Consider the following 17,413-nt stretch of genomic DNA (forward strand, 5'->3'; position numbering starts at 1 on the left):
ATTTTTTTATTTTTTTACACCTACAGCACCTGGTTTTCCTAGGTGGTCTCCCATCCAAGTACTAACCGGCCCAACCCTGCTTAGCTTCCGAGATCAGATGGGATCAGGCTTGTTCAGGGTGGCATGGCCGTAGACCAGTTTCACATTTATACAGAGACTCTACATCAAAATCAATTCTCTTCTTAAACAGAAACAGAATACATACAAGATGCTTGTATCTGGGCACCACATTTCCCAGTCTTCTTTGTAAGACAGCTGAGGCCTTTTACTCTCCCCTAGCAGAATTTGAGTGTAGGGAAGCATCTAGGACCTTTAAGAGACTGTGTGTGTTTCCTCCACCCGTTTTCACCCTGGCTCTCATCTCCTTTCTATCTATTGTTACCTGAAGGTGACAATTCAGTCTTAAGCATCCAAAGGCATGCCCCCCAGGATGATGGAGCAATGAGAGGGAAGAAGACTGGACCACCACACTGAACTATGAAGTGGGCAAGAAACGAACTTCCTTTGTGTTTGTGCCATTACACTTTGGAGTCTGTTTCAGCAGTACACCCTATCCACAGCACCCTCTGATACAAGACAGTTGGTGCCTGATAAAATACTACTTGACTGATAATTCACCTAATACAGTGTAAAGAACAGGATCCTGTGTTGCTACCTTCTGGCAGAGATTCATGAGGCTTCCAGAGACTTAGAGAAAAAGAGATTTACCTGGTGCTATGCAAAGTTGAGATACTCTTGGCATCTATAAGTGAGAACTAGGACTATTAGCTCTTCAACTGTATCTTATTCCTCTCTGTATGCTCAGTGCCTAGAACACTCTATTATCAAGACACAGAGGAAACAACAGTACTTTTGAAGTAACTATTACTTCTCCACATTTATTACAGCATGGAGCACACTGTAATGCAAATATTTGTTTTCTATCTCTATCCAGGGCTCTTCCAGAGCTCTGTGTTTCATAAGTCTTTGTATTCCTAACGCCTACATATCCTGCACATAAGAAGCATTCAGTGTTTGATGAATAAATTCATAAAGATTTCTCTAAAAACCCATGTAGGTGTACAGCAATAAAAACAAAGAAAAAACAATAACAATGAAAATAATTTGGATATAAATAACTCATTTCTTCTGAGGAGCTCTAAGTGCTTTCATTAAACTTCCTAACTGTCTTAGTCTGTTCTGGCTGCTATAACAAAATACCATAGAACAATGGCTTATAAACAACAGAAATATATTTATCATAGTTCTGGAGGGCAGAAGTCCAAGATCACGGGACCAGCATGGTCAGGTTCTGGTGAAGGCCCTCTTCTGGTTGCAGACTGCTCACTTTCTACTGTGCCCTCACATGGCAGAAGGAGCGAGGTAGCTCTCTGGGTCCTCTTTTATAAAGGCACTAACCCCATCCATGAGATCTCTGCCCTCATAATTTAATCACCTCCCAAAGTCCCCACCACCTAAGACTATAACCTTGGGCATTGGGTTTTCAATGTATTAATTTGGAGGGAAACAAAAATTCAGCACCAACCATCCTAAGAAAGAGGGACTTAGAAAATCACAGACTTTTAAAACTAGAAGGAACATTAGAAACTGACTGAGAAAGCTATAAGGACTTATTCTAGTAATTTGGTTGATCGGCTACAGAGAGCAGGTCTTCAAACTTCAAATCTAGGGTTATTCTCACAACACTAGGGACTACGTTTTATTCTTGCTCATCTCCCCCAGTGCGTACGATGGAGCCTCAAACATTGTGAGTATTCAGTAGCTAAATTAAAAAAACATGACCAAAAAAATCGAGTAATTTCTATGAACGTCATAGATGCAGGATAACAAATTTTCTTGTCTTCTTGAACCAAAATTTCTGGATCACTGAAGTCTAAGATGTTTTGATTTTGTAATAAGATCAAGCCTACTTTCTGTGAACTGCTTTTTTTTCTATGATTGTTCCAAAGAACAAAAGTATTAATATCTTTTAAAAAACAATCTTCAGTCTAGTATCAGAATAAAGAAAGGAGCGAGGGTAGCTTAAGATGAACGCTAGACTCTCCAGATTACACCACTGCTACTCCCCACTTTACCATCTTCAGATAATTCGTTGCTTGTACACTGTCTGTATTTTCCTCATTATCTCGCAATTGTTCCAAAAGTAACTTAGTCTTTGCCAAAACAGGACAGAGATTACTAGGATGTAATTTGTTTTGACAAGTAATCACAGGAATTTATTATGGAGCAAGAAAGTTCTGAAGAGAACAAGAAACACCAACACACACCTTTTAAAGATATAAAGACTAACACCATTGTTTGCATCTGTGTTATGGAATTTAATTTTGTAATTTGATTGAGATAAAGGAATAAAATGTGTTGACTTTCAAAGAGATTCAAAAAAAAATTCTAGGGACACTTTATTTGAAATACCCTAACTTTTGACTACTGCACTTTCAAAAATGAAGCAGTCCTTACAAAGATCTCTTTGCTTTCCCCAAATCCCTAATCTTGACACTGCTAAGGTATAAGAAAGCAGAAAAATTTGATTTCGCTTGAGCCTTTAATTCTTCAACCCTCAGTTGTCTTAGAGCCCTTCAACATGATTCCTGCTAAATTCTTTTCTGTAGAATTCAGTTTGACAGGATCACAAAAGACCTAATCAACAAATCCAATGGCCCGCACATTGAACTATGATCTTTCTGCTTCTGATGTTGCTGACTGTCTCTTTCCTTCCTGAAAGCAGTTCCTTCTTTGGTTTCCGTAACACTCTTCTGGTTCTTCCTCCTCTCGGACAACTCCTGTCTCCTTTGCTAGTTCTGTATCTTCTTGACCTCCTAATAAGTACGTCCACTGTTCTGGCCCTTTCTTCTTCTTACCCTAGAGTCTCTTCCTCTCTTACAGCTTCATGATCTTTTCTACATGGAAGACTCCCAAATCTAGTCCGACCCTCCCTCTTTGACTCTAGTGCCTCCTGGACATTTCTACTGGACGCAGTCATCTCAAATGTTGACATGTTCTAAAACAAATTTATCTCCTCCTAAAATTATAGACCCGTCCTTGTTTCTCTAGTTCTGCAGAAGTTAATAAAATGCCCCCAGCTTCAAACTATAACCTCAGAAATACATTTTACCTTTTTCTCATCCTTGTTTCCTAAATTTGGCCACATGTGACCTAGGGCAAGCCATTTTACTTTTTGACCCATGGTTTCCTCATCTGAAAGAGAAAAATCACACCTGGCAGGTCTGAAAGAATTATGTATGGGAAAATGCCTAGCTAATTAAGTCAATAGATGCCCTTCTTCTCTTCAGCAACTCCCCACGGCCTCCAACAAGATAAAAATTTCTTTGAGGGCATAAGTCTTATTTCTTTGTATATCCCTATAATGCCTTTCATAGTGGCTTATATACAGAAGTAGCCTAAGAAACATTCACTGATGCCCATGAATAAGCAACTAAAGGAATAAGTCAAGAGGTTCCAATAAAGGATCAGGAAATATTAACTACAATCAAAATCAGGAGGGATGTTTTCTAATCTCAATCAATCTAAATGGTATTTGGAATCAAATGTAGTTGATGAAAAAAATAAATCAGATAGTCCTAAGCATCTAATACCTGTCTCTGTGTTATGAGAGGTAAAGAGAATCATGAGGAGCTGGGCCTGCTCACCAAGAGCTCTCCTAGTTTCCCTGTGGTCCACCTAAGAGGGAGGTTAAGAATGCTCATTCCTTGCAAAAAACAATGTTCCTTACTATAGATTTGGAGCAAAAAATACTCACATGTCAAAAGCACTGAACTCCAGTGTTAAGCGAGTTGGCAGCCCAGCAGAATCACCTGCACAGAAGCATTATGACATTTTCAATCATAAGTCAGTAATGGCAGCATTTAAAACGAAAACATTTGTAAATAATTTTGTTCTCTTTGTTGAGGCAAAAGTGCCCTATCCAATTCCTGGTTAGTCAAACTAAGCAGGAACTTAGCAGAAAATGATAGAGCTTTTGTGAATTTGAGAAATTTGCCAAGAATATTTTAAAAATTCATTGGAAAAAAAATATTTGCAATCTCCTGCCCCAGCAAGATTAAGTAATCAGTATTATGTCTTTGAATTAATAACTTGGGTTTCACTTCTCCCTTTCTTACTCCCAAATAGGGAAGAAGAAGTGAAAAAACATGGGGAAAAAGTTAGAAAGTAAAATAGAAACTGGTGAAGATTGTAAAAGACAAGGGTGTTCCTTGTTAAAGGAAAGCTAATCCTATACTAGAGGTCAGAGAAGATAACAGAAGATGATGGAGTTTAATATTGCCTACCATTGTAGTAATAACCCTTAATGTCCTTAGGAGCTTCATCCAGCCGATACTCATTCAGCTTCTTCTGGGTCAACTCATGCCAGAATCCAACATCCAAGGCACTGCTAAAGGGGGCAAACTGTAATTTGGAGAGTCCAGGATCCCCTGTAGCTGCTGCCATTATTTGTTGCTTGCTAAAAAACAAACAGAACACAATAAAATGGCACAAAACATGGTGAAAAAGATTTGTAATAATGTTTAATTAAAACATCAAACAGAAAGAAGTAAAATTATCTCTATCTGCAGAAAAAGTGATTTTTTTTTCCTTAGGCGAGGCAACCCTTGGTTGACCTCACAGATTGCAAGGACCCTGTCAGCTTACAATCCCTTATTTTTTTTTTATTTTTTATGCCTACAGCATCTGGTCTTCCTAGGTAGTCTCCCAACCAAGTACTAACCAGGCCCGACCCTGCTTAGCTTCCGAGATCAGACGGATCAAGCTTGTTCAGGGTAGCATGGCTGTAGACAGAAAAAATGATTTTATATAGAGAAAATCCTGAAGACTCAACCAAAACACTGTTAGAACTAATCAATGAATTCAGCAAATACAAAATTAATATGCAAAAATCAGTGGTGCTTCCATATACTAACAATGAATTTTCTGAAAAAGAAATAAAGAAATCAATTCCATTTTCATTAGCATCAAAGACAATAAAATACTTAGGATGAATTTAACTAAGGAGGTGAAAGATCTCTACTCTGATAACTATAAGACATTGATGAAAGAAATTGAAGATGACACAAATAAGTGGAAAGGTAGCCTGTGTTCATGGCCTGGAAGAATATTGTTAAAAGATCAATACTATCAAAAGCTACCTATAAATTCAATGTAATCCCTATCAAGATTCCAATGTTTTGTTGTTGTTGTTGTCATTTTGTTTTTTTACAGAGGTAGAAAAAATACTCCTAAAATTTATATGGAACCACAAAAGACCCCAAATAGCCAAAGAAATCCTAAGAAAGAACAAAGCAGAAGGCATCACCGTTCCTGATTTCAAGCCATACTATAAAGTCATCAAAACAGTATGGTACTGGCATAAAAACAGACAAAAAGATCAATGGAACAGAATCAAGAGCCCAGAAATAAACCCCAGCAAATACAGTCATTTATATTTGACAAGAGAGCCAAGAATACTAAATGGAGAAAAGGCAGTCTTTCCAATAAAAGGTACTGGGTTAATTGGATATTCACATTTAAAAGAAAGCAACTAGACCCATATCTTATATCACTCACAAAAATTAACTCAAAATTGATTTAAAGACTTAAATGTAAGACCTGAAACCATGAAACACATAGAAGAAAACCTAAGAATAAAGCTCCTTGACATGGGTTTTGGTAATGATATTTTGAATATGACCTAAAGCATGAGCAACAAAATAAAAAATAAACGAGGTAGACTACATCGAACTTCTGCACGGCAAAAGAAACCATCAACAAAGTGAAAAGACAACCTACAGAATGTGAAAGAATATTTGCAAACCATATATCTGATAATATATATAAAGAACTCATACAACTCAACAGCAAAAAAAACAAAACAAAAAACAAATGAGCAAAGGTCATTTCTCCGAAGAAGATATATGAAAAGCTAACAGGTACATGAAAAGATGTTTGACATCACTAGTCATTAGAGAAATGCACCACAGTGAGACATCACCTCATGCTTGTTAGAATGGCCATCATTAAATGGACAAGAGATAATAAATGTTGGTGTGGCTTTGGAGAAAAAGAAACACTTGTGCATTGTTGGTGGGATTGTAAATTGGCATAGCCACTATGGAAAACAGGATAGAGGATCCTCAAAAAATTAAAAATAGAACTACCATATGATCCAGCAATTCTACTTCTGGGAATATATCCAAAGGAAACAAAAACACTAACTCGAAAAGAGAGCTACATGTCCACATTCATAGTAACAATAATGAAGACATGGAAACAACCTAAGTGTCCATTAATGGATGAGTAGATAAAGAATCTGCGGTATATACAATGGAACATTATTCAGCCATCAAAAAATGAGGAAAACCTACCATTTGCAACAACATGGATGGACTGAGAAAGCATTATGCTAAGTGAAATAAGTCAGACAGAGAAAGACAAATACCATATAATCTCACTTATATATGGAATCTAAAGAAAAAAGAAATAAAAACCAAACTCACAGAATAAGAGGTGGAACTTGTTACCAGAGGTAAAGGGTGAAGGGAGGGGGAATTGGAGGAAGGTGGTCAAAAGGTACAAAGCACAGTTATAAGTACTAGGTATGTAATGTACAGCATGATGACTATAAAACTGCTGCTGTATGACATAGTTTTTAGGAGAGTTAGATACTAAGAGTTTGCATCACAAGGAAAATATTTTTCCTTTCTTACTTTTCTATTTAGTGTATGTATATGTGAAGATGGAAGTTAGCAGAACCCATTATGCAATCACTGCACCATGCTGTATGCCCTAAATTTATACAGTAATGTATGACAATTTTTTCTCAATACTGGAAGAAAAACAACCAACCAATCAAACAAAAAGTATGAGAGGTATTTGGGCTACCTGAAAACACAACTTTGGTTATCAACCTGAGTAATTTGCCTGTGTTATCGAGTTTAGACTCCTTACAACACAACTGCGTTTTCTTTTTTGCTTTTATTAATCCACTTTCATCTGAAACTACTGATGGCTGAATCAACTGAGATCTTATATGCAACTCTGATGAATTCTATCATTACTGTCTGCATCACTTCATCCTTCCCCTCCACAAATCAATACTATGAATAATTTATTATTGACATTATACACTATGAAAATGCTAGAAATAAATGTTAACAAATAAATATTGAATCGTTAATATAAAAACCATTACAATTTTTTTTTGGTCAGGAATCTGAAATATTCGATGGGGCTAGAAAGTATCATTGTTTATAAAAAAGACTATTAAACTCACACATTTTTTTTTCTTAAAGATAGAAACTGTGGTGCTTCATCTTATAAAAAGAATTTATTATTTACAGAAAAGAACACTGTAATAAAGATACTTCTTTTTTTCTGGTGGAATCATAAAACTAATGAAAGTTACGGAAATTTTCAACTTTACTCTATTTTACATTTCATTTTCTCCCTCAAATCATCAAACAAATTTGACCCTCCAGGCGATCAAGCAGGTGTACACCATAACTCCTTACGTTCCCTGCATACACTCTCAGGGTACACATACCCCAATCTGAGAAGGGCAATTCTAGAGAAACTTGGCAGTTCCAAAAAGCACAAGGTGATGAGGCCCCATCACTTACCATCCATCCAATTACCTCATGACCAGACAGATTAATATTTCTGCAGCAGAACGCATGAATAGTTACCCCAGATGGGATAATTTTTTTTAAAAAAGTCAATTCACATCCACTCAGAGAGGTTTTGTCCAAGTTTTGTACCGAGGTTATTAAATAGCTTTCACTTTTCCTAACTTGTTGTATTTTAGAATTAGAGATATGGAGCTTTGGACTGATAGTAACTATATGGAAAAATGTAAAGTTAGTATTACATAAAAGGGCTAAAAATCAAAAAGGAGGAGAGGAATGTGGGGCAGGGCAGGGAGGACGCTTCTGTGAAGGAGCTGGGCGCTGAGTTATGTCGAAAGGATGAGCATGAAGGGGGAAGATGGGCAAAGAGTGGAAGGAACAAGAAGAGTTGGGGAACCGATATGGTAGAAACGAAGAAGCATGAGCCTAGCTGTCCTTAGTGGAGGGTTGGTACTGTGCAAGAGCAACATACACAAAGCTGAGCAGGTTGCACTATGAACACAGATGGAGAAGGCTTCAAGTGAGGCTGAAGAATTCCGGAGTGGAAAGCCAGTGGCAGTTTGGAATGGGGAATGTGACAGAATTCTGCAGTGGCAAAATTGCTTTGAAAGAGGCAGATAGGAAAAAGCATTTAACAGCCTAAAAATGTATGAAGACCTGGATTAGAGCAAAAGAAGTCAGGCTGAAAACAGAGACCCTCATCAGGGATGTTTTAAGAGACTCCAGTTGGTATCTTGGTGGATTCCAGGAATGAATGAGAGGAAAAAGCCCCTGGGGTGTCCAGCCCTGACTGGCTAGGAAAATGGCAGCTCCACTGAAAGAAAAGATCTGAAAGGCCGAGCCAGAGGCAGAAGAGTAATGATAAAGACATTTTCAGCCAAGATAATGGCAGAGGGAAGTGAAACAGGTCCAAGAAAATGGGCTGGCCCGAGAAGACAGACTCAGATTTCAGAGGCATTTACACTGAGATGACAGCTAAAGCAGGTGAGAATGCTCAGTTCATAAAATTACTCTGAGAAAGAAAAGCCACAGCCCAACAGGGTCCTATAGAATGCCCAGTTAGCGGGTAAGAAGAAATAGAACCAGCAGCATAAACAGAGGACACACAAAGGACAGTACAAAGCACTAGCTGGTACACCAGAATGGTATGTCTATCCACCAACCCAAAGCAATAAAAAAGTTGGAAGAGGGTAATGACGAATGGCAGAAAAGAACACTAAAAGTTAAAAGAAAAAAAAAAAAAGAGTCCTGGTCAATGCAATTGGATTTTAATTTTTAAAAAGAGTTCAGTGGTAGCTTTCTAAAGAACAATTTGAGGGTAGACTGTTAAAAACAGAACAAGCTTTAAGGGTCGGATCAGCATGGAGAAGTAACCAACTGTGTCCTCGGCAAGTTCCAGGGGGCTGGTTAAGTTTGCTACTGGATTCCTAATGGACAGGCTTAATATGTTTGCCACATTTAAAAATTGCTTTGGCAAAAGAAATCCAAGTAAGAATTAATGAAAATTTCACAATAGGGACTTAACAAACTCAGAAAAACAAACAAAACAAAAAGTAGGAACTATAATAATTAAATATTTTTCTATATAATCAATAAGCTTGGTTGATCACAAAAGAAAGTGTGTCACTGTCCTTAAAACTCTCCAATGCCTTAGTATGTATTTGAAGCTTCAGGCACCAGACAACATCTGACCAAGGGTTTTCAAGCATTTACCGCCTTGAAGGCTTATTTAAAAATGAAGATACCTGGGCTCCATCTGCTAGAGGGAAGAAAGGTGGGTGACTGTGGCCAGGAGTCTGAGAATTTGACTAGTACCCCAGGTGATTCTGATTCAAGTGTGATGCTATCTTGATGCCTTTAGGCCAAGGGTCCCCAATCTCTGGGCCACAGACCGGTACCAGTATGTGGCCTATTAGGAACCAGGCCACACATCAGATGGTGAGCAGAAGGTGAGGGAGTGAAGCTTCATCTGTATTTGCAGCCACTCCCCAGTGCTAGCATCACTGCCTCAGCTCAGATCACCAGGCATTAGATTCTCATAGGAGCACCGGTCTCTGGTGCCGAAAAGGTTGGGAACCGCTGCTTTAGGCCATTGACATTCTTACTTTTGGAGACCCCACCTCTAAATAATATCAAACATACTTAAATGCACTCTCATCCTACATGACATATTTTTGGCTTTTAACTATTTGAAGCAATTTTTTATAATTTTTCACTCTCAGAATGTTCATCTTTTTATAGGTCATGCCTATTTTCATAGGCCTCTGAAAAAGTCATAGATCCTATGCACTGTGGTTTCAGTGACCAATGGAGAAATAGACCCTTATGCAGATGACCTGGGGCCCACACTTCGAGAAATGCCTCCAGTTGCTCCCTTCTCCTTTCTCCTCCACAATGCAGCTAACATTTCTTTCTACTGTTGGGTTTTTGCAAATTTTCATGCTCAGCCCTCTCCTTAGTCTACAAGCTTTCTCAAAAGCAAAATTATTCATTTTCTACACCAATTTCCATCTACATGCCAATGAATCTCAGGACTATATTTCTAATGCTAACTTCCAGACATATATTTAAGTCTTTGAAAACCAGGACTTGGATTTCTCATAGACATCTCAAATTCAACAAATCTGAAATTGAACATACCTATTCCCAAAGTTCTGCCCCTTTTCCTATATATATCCTAGTTTACTTAGTACTTTCATATATTCAAGGTAGAAACCTTAAAATCATCTACAATTTTTCTCTTTCTCCCATCCACTAAACCACTAATTGCTAAAGGCTCAACCTTAAACAGTTCTCTGGAATGAGATGAAGGTAACAGTTACTGATTATTGAGTAGGACCCCCACTGCAGCGGGGGTGTGCACTTATGCCAGCCGCCCTAAGAAGTGACATTTCCAGTTTTACGGATGAAGAAACTGAAGTTCAGAGACATCAAAAAATTACAGAAAGATGTATTGTTAGTTAAGCGGAGGAACCAGGATTCAAATTCTAGTTGTTACTCCAATGCCAACAACTCTTCATGCAACTTCATGCCTCCTGTCCAGGTCAGCTTTCCTTCTCTCCATTCCCACTGCTACACGTCAAGCCCCATCATCTCACACCTCTGCTCCTGCAGTAATATGTCCACAGGTCACTGACAGCAGTCTCTAACTTCTTCAAACAAGATGTCACATTACCACCAGAACTGAACTGCACATAGGTAGCTCCATTATTTAAATAAACAGACATACAAACCCTCATTGACCTTAAGACTCAGACAGTTTCATAAGGCTAGTTTCCTGGCCTTATGCCTTTGCTGATGCTCCTAGGAAATCTCTCCCAGGAAAATTCCTTTTCATCTATTAGAATCCTTTATGGAGCTCTCCTTAACATCCATAGTCAATGGGTATCAAAGATTCCCTTCTCCATGATGATGAAGGAAAACTTCCCGTAGAGCATTTACCATCATGAATCATACCTCCTTTTTAATCGTACTCTTTTAAAAACGTTTAAAATACAGTCATCCCCCCTTATTTGTAGGGGCTATGTTCCAAGACCTCCAGTGAATGCCTGAAACTGAGTCTAGTATCAAGCCCTATATACACTGTGATTTTTCCTATTCATACATACCTTTTCACTTAAAGGAAGTCCTTTATAGCTTCTCTTTGGTATATCTGATTTGCTAGCAACACTACTCTTGCGCTTTGGGGATGTTGTTAAATATGATAAGGATTACTTGAACACAAGTACTGTGATATCACGACAGTAGATCTGATAGTCGAGATGGCTACTAAGTGATTGCTGGGCAAGAAGCATATATAGCATACATATACTAGACAAAATGATGATTCACATCCTGGGCAGAGCAGGATGGCACAAGATTTCATCATGCTACTCAGAATAGCGTGCAATTTAAAACCTATGAATTGCTTATATCTGGAATTTTCCATTTAATATTTTCGGATCAAGGTTGGCCGGGGTAACCAAAAACTGGAAAGGGAAACTGCAGATACAGAAGGGCCACTGTAACAGCAGTACTAGTAAATGTTCTAACTGAATGCTTATTCTGTGCCAAGCACTGCAGTAAACGTTTTACATATTATCTGTGACAATCCCAAAGTTATTGTATTATGCCTATTTTACAGAAAAGAAAACGGAGGCACTAAGAGCGTAAGTAATTTGCCCAAAGACACACAGTTAGGAAGTGGAAGAGCTGAGCTTATAACCCAGGTCTTCTGGCTTCGAAGTCCTGATTTTCAACATACTATAATACCTTGAAGGAAGAAGCACCCGTCCCCTCTTTGGAATGTTTATATTGCATATCAGCTCCACATATGCTAAAAAAATAACTAATTGTTTTGAAAAATATTTACATACTAACCTCCTCTACAACCAAGTCAAAAGAAAAAGACCGTGGCCAGAGCAATCATTTGATATGGAAGGAAATCAACACAGTAGCAGGCAGTGGTTCAAATTAATTTCATCTGAAATCCTCTGTCTGATAGATCATCAAGTCCCTATACACTTGAGTCATCCATGACTTACTCTTATAGTTCAACGGCAACTTGTTTTCATCATCATTTTGATGACCTGCAGAAGTCATCAGGATGGAATTTTATTAGTGCCAGAGACAAAAGAGAAAACTGTATTCTACACAGCACTTCAGCAGCTGGAAAAAGTGACTCAGGATGACCACTCAAAAGATAAAGGACAAACATACTAAGACAGTAATTTGCATAAGAGGCACAACCTTCAACCACTTTTTGACTTATCTGGTCTTTGAGAAATTACAACAGAACCACAGAGCCTATTCCACAAGAGGATATGGTTTGGTATTCAGCTGCTGAACTCTTGCTTGACAGGCTAAGAAAATGGGAAGGTCTCAAGCAACAGCAGCAACATGTGATTAGGAATCTTCTGGAAACATCTATATAGGACACTCAAATATGAATGTATCACTTAGGAACCTACACATTGCCATCTTTCCTAAGTTGGAAGAGAAGGCTTAAATGGTAACGATCAGAAGGGAATTCTAGAGGGAGTGAGAAGTGAGTCCTTGGTGCAAAGTCATTTATGTGTAACTAACCTAGATCCAAATATTACCTGCTTCCTGAAAATTAAGGCTTGCCTATATAACCCTAGACAACGCAGGTAAGACTTTTGGCCTCTGCTTAGCTTAGAAAGCTAAAAGATTATTTCTATCAACCTTCAGCATTACTTACAGACATATTCAAAGAAAGAAACTGACAGAGGCATCATTATAAGTGTGGCTCAATATTATTTCAAACTATTTCTATCATATTCAGGAACTGAAACCCACGAGTTACATAAGATGGGGTTTCCAATGAAAGAGGAAAGGCTTTGATGAAGATTCAACACTGCAATAAACAAGAATCCCAGCAGTATAAAAATGCTAGCAGTAACCAAAACATCCAGTCAAGAATAAACTGAAAAAGCAGGTGGGTGGTTAAGCAATATGAACCCTCTGGTGCTGTGTCTACCACACAAATGTGGTGAAAATTTCAAGCTTTTATGAAAATAAAATTGAGTTATGCTCAACAACTTACACAAGTAAAAGATCAACAACAACAAAAACAAAAAAACACCATGCCATTGTATGAATACTTATCAAAGTTTCTGTCCAAATGGACCTAAACCTTGTGTTCATGCTGTTCTTTAAACTCAAATCCCCACAGGAAATGAATACTAGTGGTTGCTTCCCAAGAAAGAAGCTTGGGAAAGAAGCTTGGGGTCAGGAGACAGGTGCGGAGAGACTTAGTTTCACTGTATGACTCTTTTGCCCTTTGAATTTTGTATTCGAAATATGATGAATTTTGTGCATGTGGGATAACAATGCAGAAATAAGTAAAATAAAGAAAAACGTCCTAACCCAATGACACAAATACAGGGAATGAGAGAGAGACTGCCAGCTCAACTGCTTTAGTGCCAAGAAATAACACTTGGCAGATCCTTGATGAAAGAACCATGTCTTATTAATCTTTTTTCAGCACTTAACATAGTGCCTAGAATATATTAGGAGCTCAATAAATGTTGACATGAAATAATAGCTCTCTTCCCCCCAAAAAAGCCAATAAGTGGATGTCATAGTGAGACAAATTTCAGCAGAGTTTAAAAATTACTACTAGCCTGAATTGTACAAAAAAGAAATAGATTACCAGAGAGATAATGAATTTTCTATTAGTTGAAGTGTTCAAGCATATATTAGATGATTATTTGCCAAGTAACACTGCACAAAGGATTATTGTATCAGGTAGTCAGGTGAGACCAGGGGTTGGCAGGCTTTTCTTGAAAAGGGCCAGATAGTAAATATTTTAAGCATTGCAAGCCAAAACAGTTTCTGCCATATTTTCTTCTTTTTTACAACTCTTGAACAATGTGAAAAACATTCATAGCTCATGGACTGTACATTATAAGGCCCCAGGCAGGATCTGACCTGTAGGTTGTCGTTTGCTGATCCCTGGATTAGATGACCTTCCAAACCTGTTATTTTTTGATTCTTTGAAGGTGCCAATTATGTATTTTGTTTTTAGGGAGACTGACATTTTGAGTAAAATCTTTTTTAGGAGGTAGTAGAGATGTGCAAGAATTGCAGAGGGTGAAGCAGATTGCAAGACCAGATTCCAAGGCCACATCTGCTGATCTATGATATACACCTTGTAAAGCTGCAAATACATCCTTATGAACTGGTAAATGCAGTCTACACAGAACACTCATACATGTGTCAGCATCATTAAGCCAAGATGAAGCTCATTTGATATTTACTGAGGCTCATAACATGCGGGAAAGTCTGCATCAGCAGCATTCTACATCCTAAAGAGGCATGTTAACACACTTCTGATGGTTTTCTTCATGGACCACTGTGACTGTTCTCTAGTGCCACCCTGGTGGCTCTGCCACTCGCCACCTCTGACTTGATGCTAAAGAAACATCGGGCTGCTTCGTGTTCCTCTAACACACTTGCTATCTTGCTTCCACATCCCTGAAGGAACAGCTCTATCTAAAAGGTACCCTAGCCCCGTGACTGCCTGGCACTTTTTAAAATCCAGCTCCGAGGTTATCTTCTCTAGAAAGCCTTCCCAGAGCTGCCTCTCACTGTCTTTATTCCTCTCATGCTCCTCCCATCAGCTACAGTTAATCATTTCCGTCTCTAAGCCACCTCTACATTTAGTATTCTTGTTCAACACTTTCCTTATCTGTCTGCCTCCATTCCATCTATCTGATTGTAAATTATACAAATATAGATCCTGGCTCATATTCCTGTCAATCCTTGCAGAGTGGCTCAAATGTTACTAAGATGAATTCTAGAAACCCAAGAGAAGCAAGAAAAAGAAATAACCCAGGCTTCTGTGATTGGGAGGACAAACTCCAGGCTTGTTACCATGGAGATCGGAGTAAGAAGTCATGAAGAACATATGGAGATATGCCATATGACTTAGTCTCCAAACCTATTGTTTTTTAAAGACTAAGATCATAGAGGACAGGAGGTATGCATGTACAGATCAATTTAAATCAAACCTTACTCAACCAAATACAAAAGTAGTAAAGAATAAATCTTTCTTCCTCAAAGTGTTTTCATGGTTATATAAGTTAAAAGCCTACATTCACAATCTCAAAGTATCTCTCCATGAAAAATTTATTTATTCCAAAGGATAGAAAAAGTGATTCTACAGTTACAAAATCTGGCAGATACCATGTTAATGAAGAGATTGAAGTTAACACCAGCAGTAATGGGACAAATAGATATTGTATGCTATCCAACCGATTGCACTTAATAGAACATATCTATCTATGCTGTTCAGCTGAAAATACATGACCTGGGTTTAATCAGGAGGAAATATCAGATAAACCCAAACTGAAAAACATTGTACGAATGACTGGGACTGGCTTACTTACAATCTTTAAAGGTGTCAAGGTCTTAAAAGTCAAGAGAAGACCAAGGAACTGTTCCAGAGTAAAAAAGATTAACAAGACATGACGACTGGGGGCAGCACTTGATCCTGTGTTGCCACTCTGCTCTAAAGGATGTTATTGGGACAAATCTGAATGGAGTCTCTGGGAGAAGGGTATATAGCAGATCTTTGTCTTATTCTTGTAAGATTTCTGTAAGTTTGAAACTGTTCCAAAGTAAAATATTAATATAATTTTAACGCCTACACACACCCAGCCTACGCTATGTTGAATGAGCGGAACCAATCGCCATGATAGAGTAACTGCAGGGCGGGGTGGGGCTATTAACTGGAAAGAGGCATGAAGAAGTCCCCTGGGGAGCTGGAAATATTCTATATACCCTGAGCTGGGTGGTGGTTACAAGGCACGTACATATGTAAAAAGCCATGAGCTATGTATTTATGATGAGCACACTTTACCATATGTATGTTATACCTGAATAAAAAAGTAGAGCAGAAAATCCTATATTCGAGCTATATCAATCCTACACAGAACCTTCTTGTATTCATCCCAAGTTAAGAGACGATCTATTTAAACCTAGCTTTGGTGAAAAGAAATCCATTACTCTAAATAAGGAGTTTAAATGAAATGTCATTTCCATAGATTTTTCTAGCATTTTATTAGATGGTGAAAATGGAAGAATTTTGGCTTTGCTACTTATAAAATTTAATTGGAGCATAAGTGCTTCCTGGAGTGAGTCTGCCCAACCATTCTCCCTCCACGGGGGACCAATACAATTGGATACAGCAAATATTAAACCAGTGTAGAGTTTTTAGAAATGAAAAAGTAAAACTGGTAGAAAATAAACAACCACCACAGAGATAAAACAAAGAAACAAACCTGTCTTTAGAGAAACTAGACCCTTGGAGGAGGACAGAAAAACAGACCAGCCTGACTATACTAAAAAATCTATGACTATGATGTTTTTCATGTATGTTGTTGAGGTTTTGTTTGCTTAGGGAGACAGGAATGATTTAATAGTTCAGACGAAGGATGCTAAAAGCTAAGGCTGTTGAAAGCTCAGTCTTCAGTCAGATATACCCGAGTTTGAGTCTGGCTCCACCTCTCATTAGCTAAGTAGCCTTAGGCAGGTAACTTCATCTCCTGTGCCCCAATTTCCTTGTCTGTAAAATAAGGATAATTACACCCAACCCAGGAGGATGTTGGGAGGGCTAACTGTGAAAGTGTGTGATGCGCCTGTTACAGTGCCTGGCATTCAGTCAGCTGTTAGTAAATGGCAGCTGCTATTAGTTTTTCTTGTCACCTCCCACCCCCACACACACAACAGTGCCTGACTAATGTGGTTGTCCTTTCCTTTGCTCATTATGAAAACTTTCTCTGCCTCAAACACATCTCATTTAAGTTTCCGTTTCCTTCATTGTAGTTGCAGCAGAGGTTTAATTAAAATAAAATGGATGGTCTCTTGCTACTGGTCATCAAGGGAAGTCCAGAGGAACAAGTTCTGAAGGGTTAGGAGCACTTTGTGTTCAATTTCTCTGAGGCCATGTGGGGCCATTCACTTAACAGAAGTGCCAGAATAACTGCAATTTGGCCCTGAAGTACCTTCTCTGAGCCAAAATGGAGCACATAGAATGAATAGGCTTCTGTTCTTATTTTCCCAGCTGTGGGGCTGCAAGCTCTGGCAGTCGTTAAAATAAGCACTAAACCACATGACCAAGTCCCACTGATGAACAGAATATGTTCTTAGCTGCTGATGGGTAAAAAGGAGGTAGAGATGGCCAGGAGAGAGGAGAGGGCTCCTTTGGCATATGAAACCAATGCACTTTCTATCAGCTAATGATGCTTCTGCAATTTCATGAGTTTTTGAAATAATCTGCAAGGCTGCTAAAG

At 38.4% G+C, this 17,413-nt stretch overlaps 1 protein-coding gene, 1 non-coding gene and 1 pseudogene across 6 annotated transcripts in view; all 3 read right to left on the reverse strand.

Annotated features, from left to right (window-relative positions):
- The window catches only part of ATG7 (autophagy related 7), a 228,405-nt gene that overhangs the window by 203,572 nt on the left and 7,420 nt on the right, over positions 1-17,413 (reverse strand). For all 5 annotated transcript variants that reach the window (XM_011370556.2, XM_011370557.2, XM_023536861.1 and 2 more), the window contains exons 2-3: positions 4,287-4,459; positions 3,758-3,812 (exon numbers count right to left, since the gene is read on the reverse strand). In XM_011370556.2, the coding sequence (XP_011368858.1) occupies positions 3,758-3,812; positions 4,287-4,446 (215 nt within the window). In that variant the 5' untranslated portion in view covers positions 4,447-4,459. The remainder of the gene's footprint in view (positions 1-3,757; positions 3,813-4,286; positions 4,460-17,413) is intronic.
- On the reverse strand, positions 18-135 carry LOC111745990. Its single transcript, XR_002782870.1, has one exon. It is a non-coding gene; the product is annotated as a 5S ribosomal RNA (ribosomal RNA).
- Positions 4,675-4,792, reverse strand: LOC111746001 (annotated as a pseudogene).

This window comes from Pteropus vampyrus, unplaced genomic scaffold, assembly GCF_000151845.1.
Source record: "Pteropus vampyrus isolate Shadow unplaced genomic scaffold, Pvam_2.0 Scaffold171, whole genome shotgun sequence".
Lineage (NCBI taxonomy): Eukaryota > Metazoa > Chordata > Mammalia > Chiroptera > Pteropodidae > Pteropus > Pteropus vampyrus.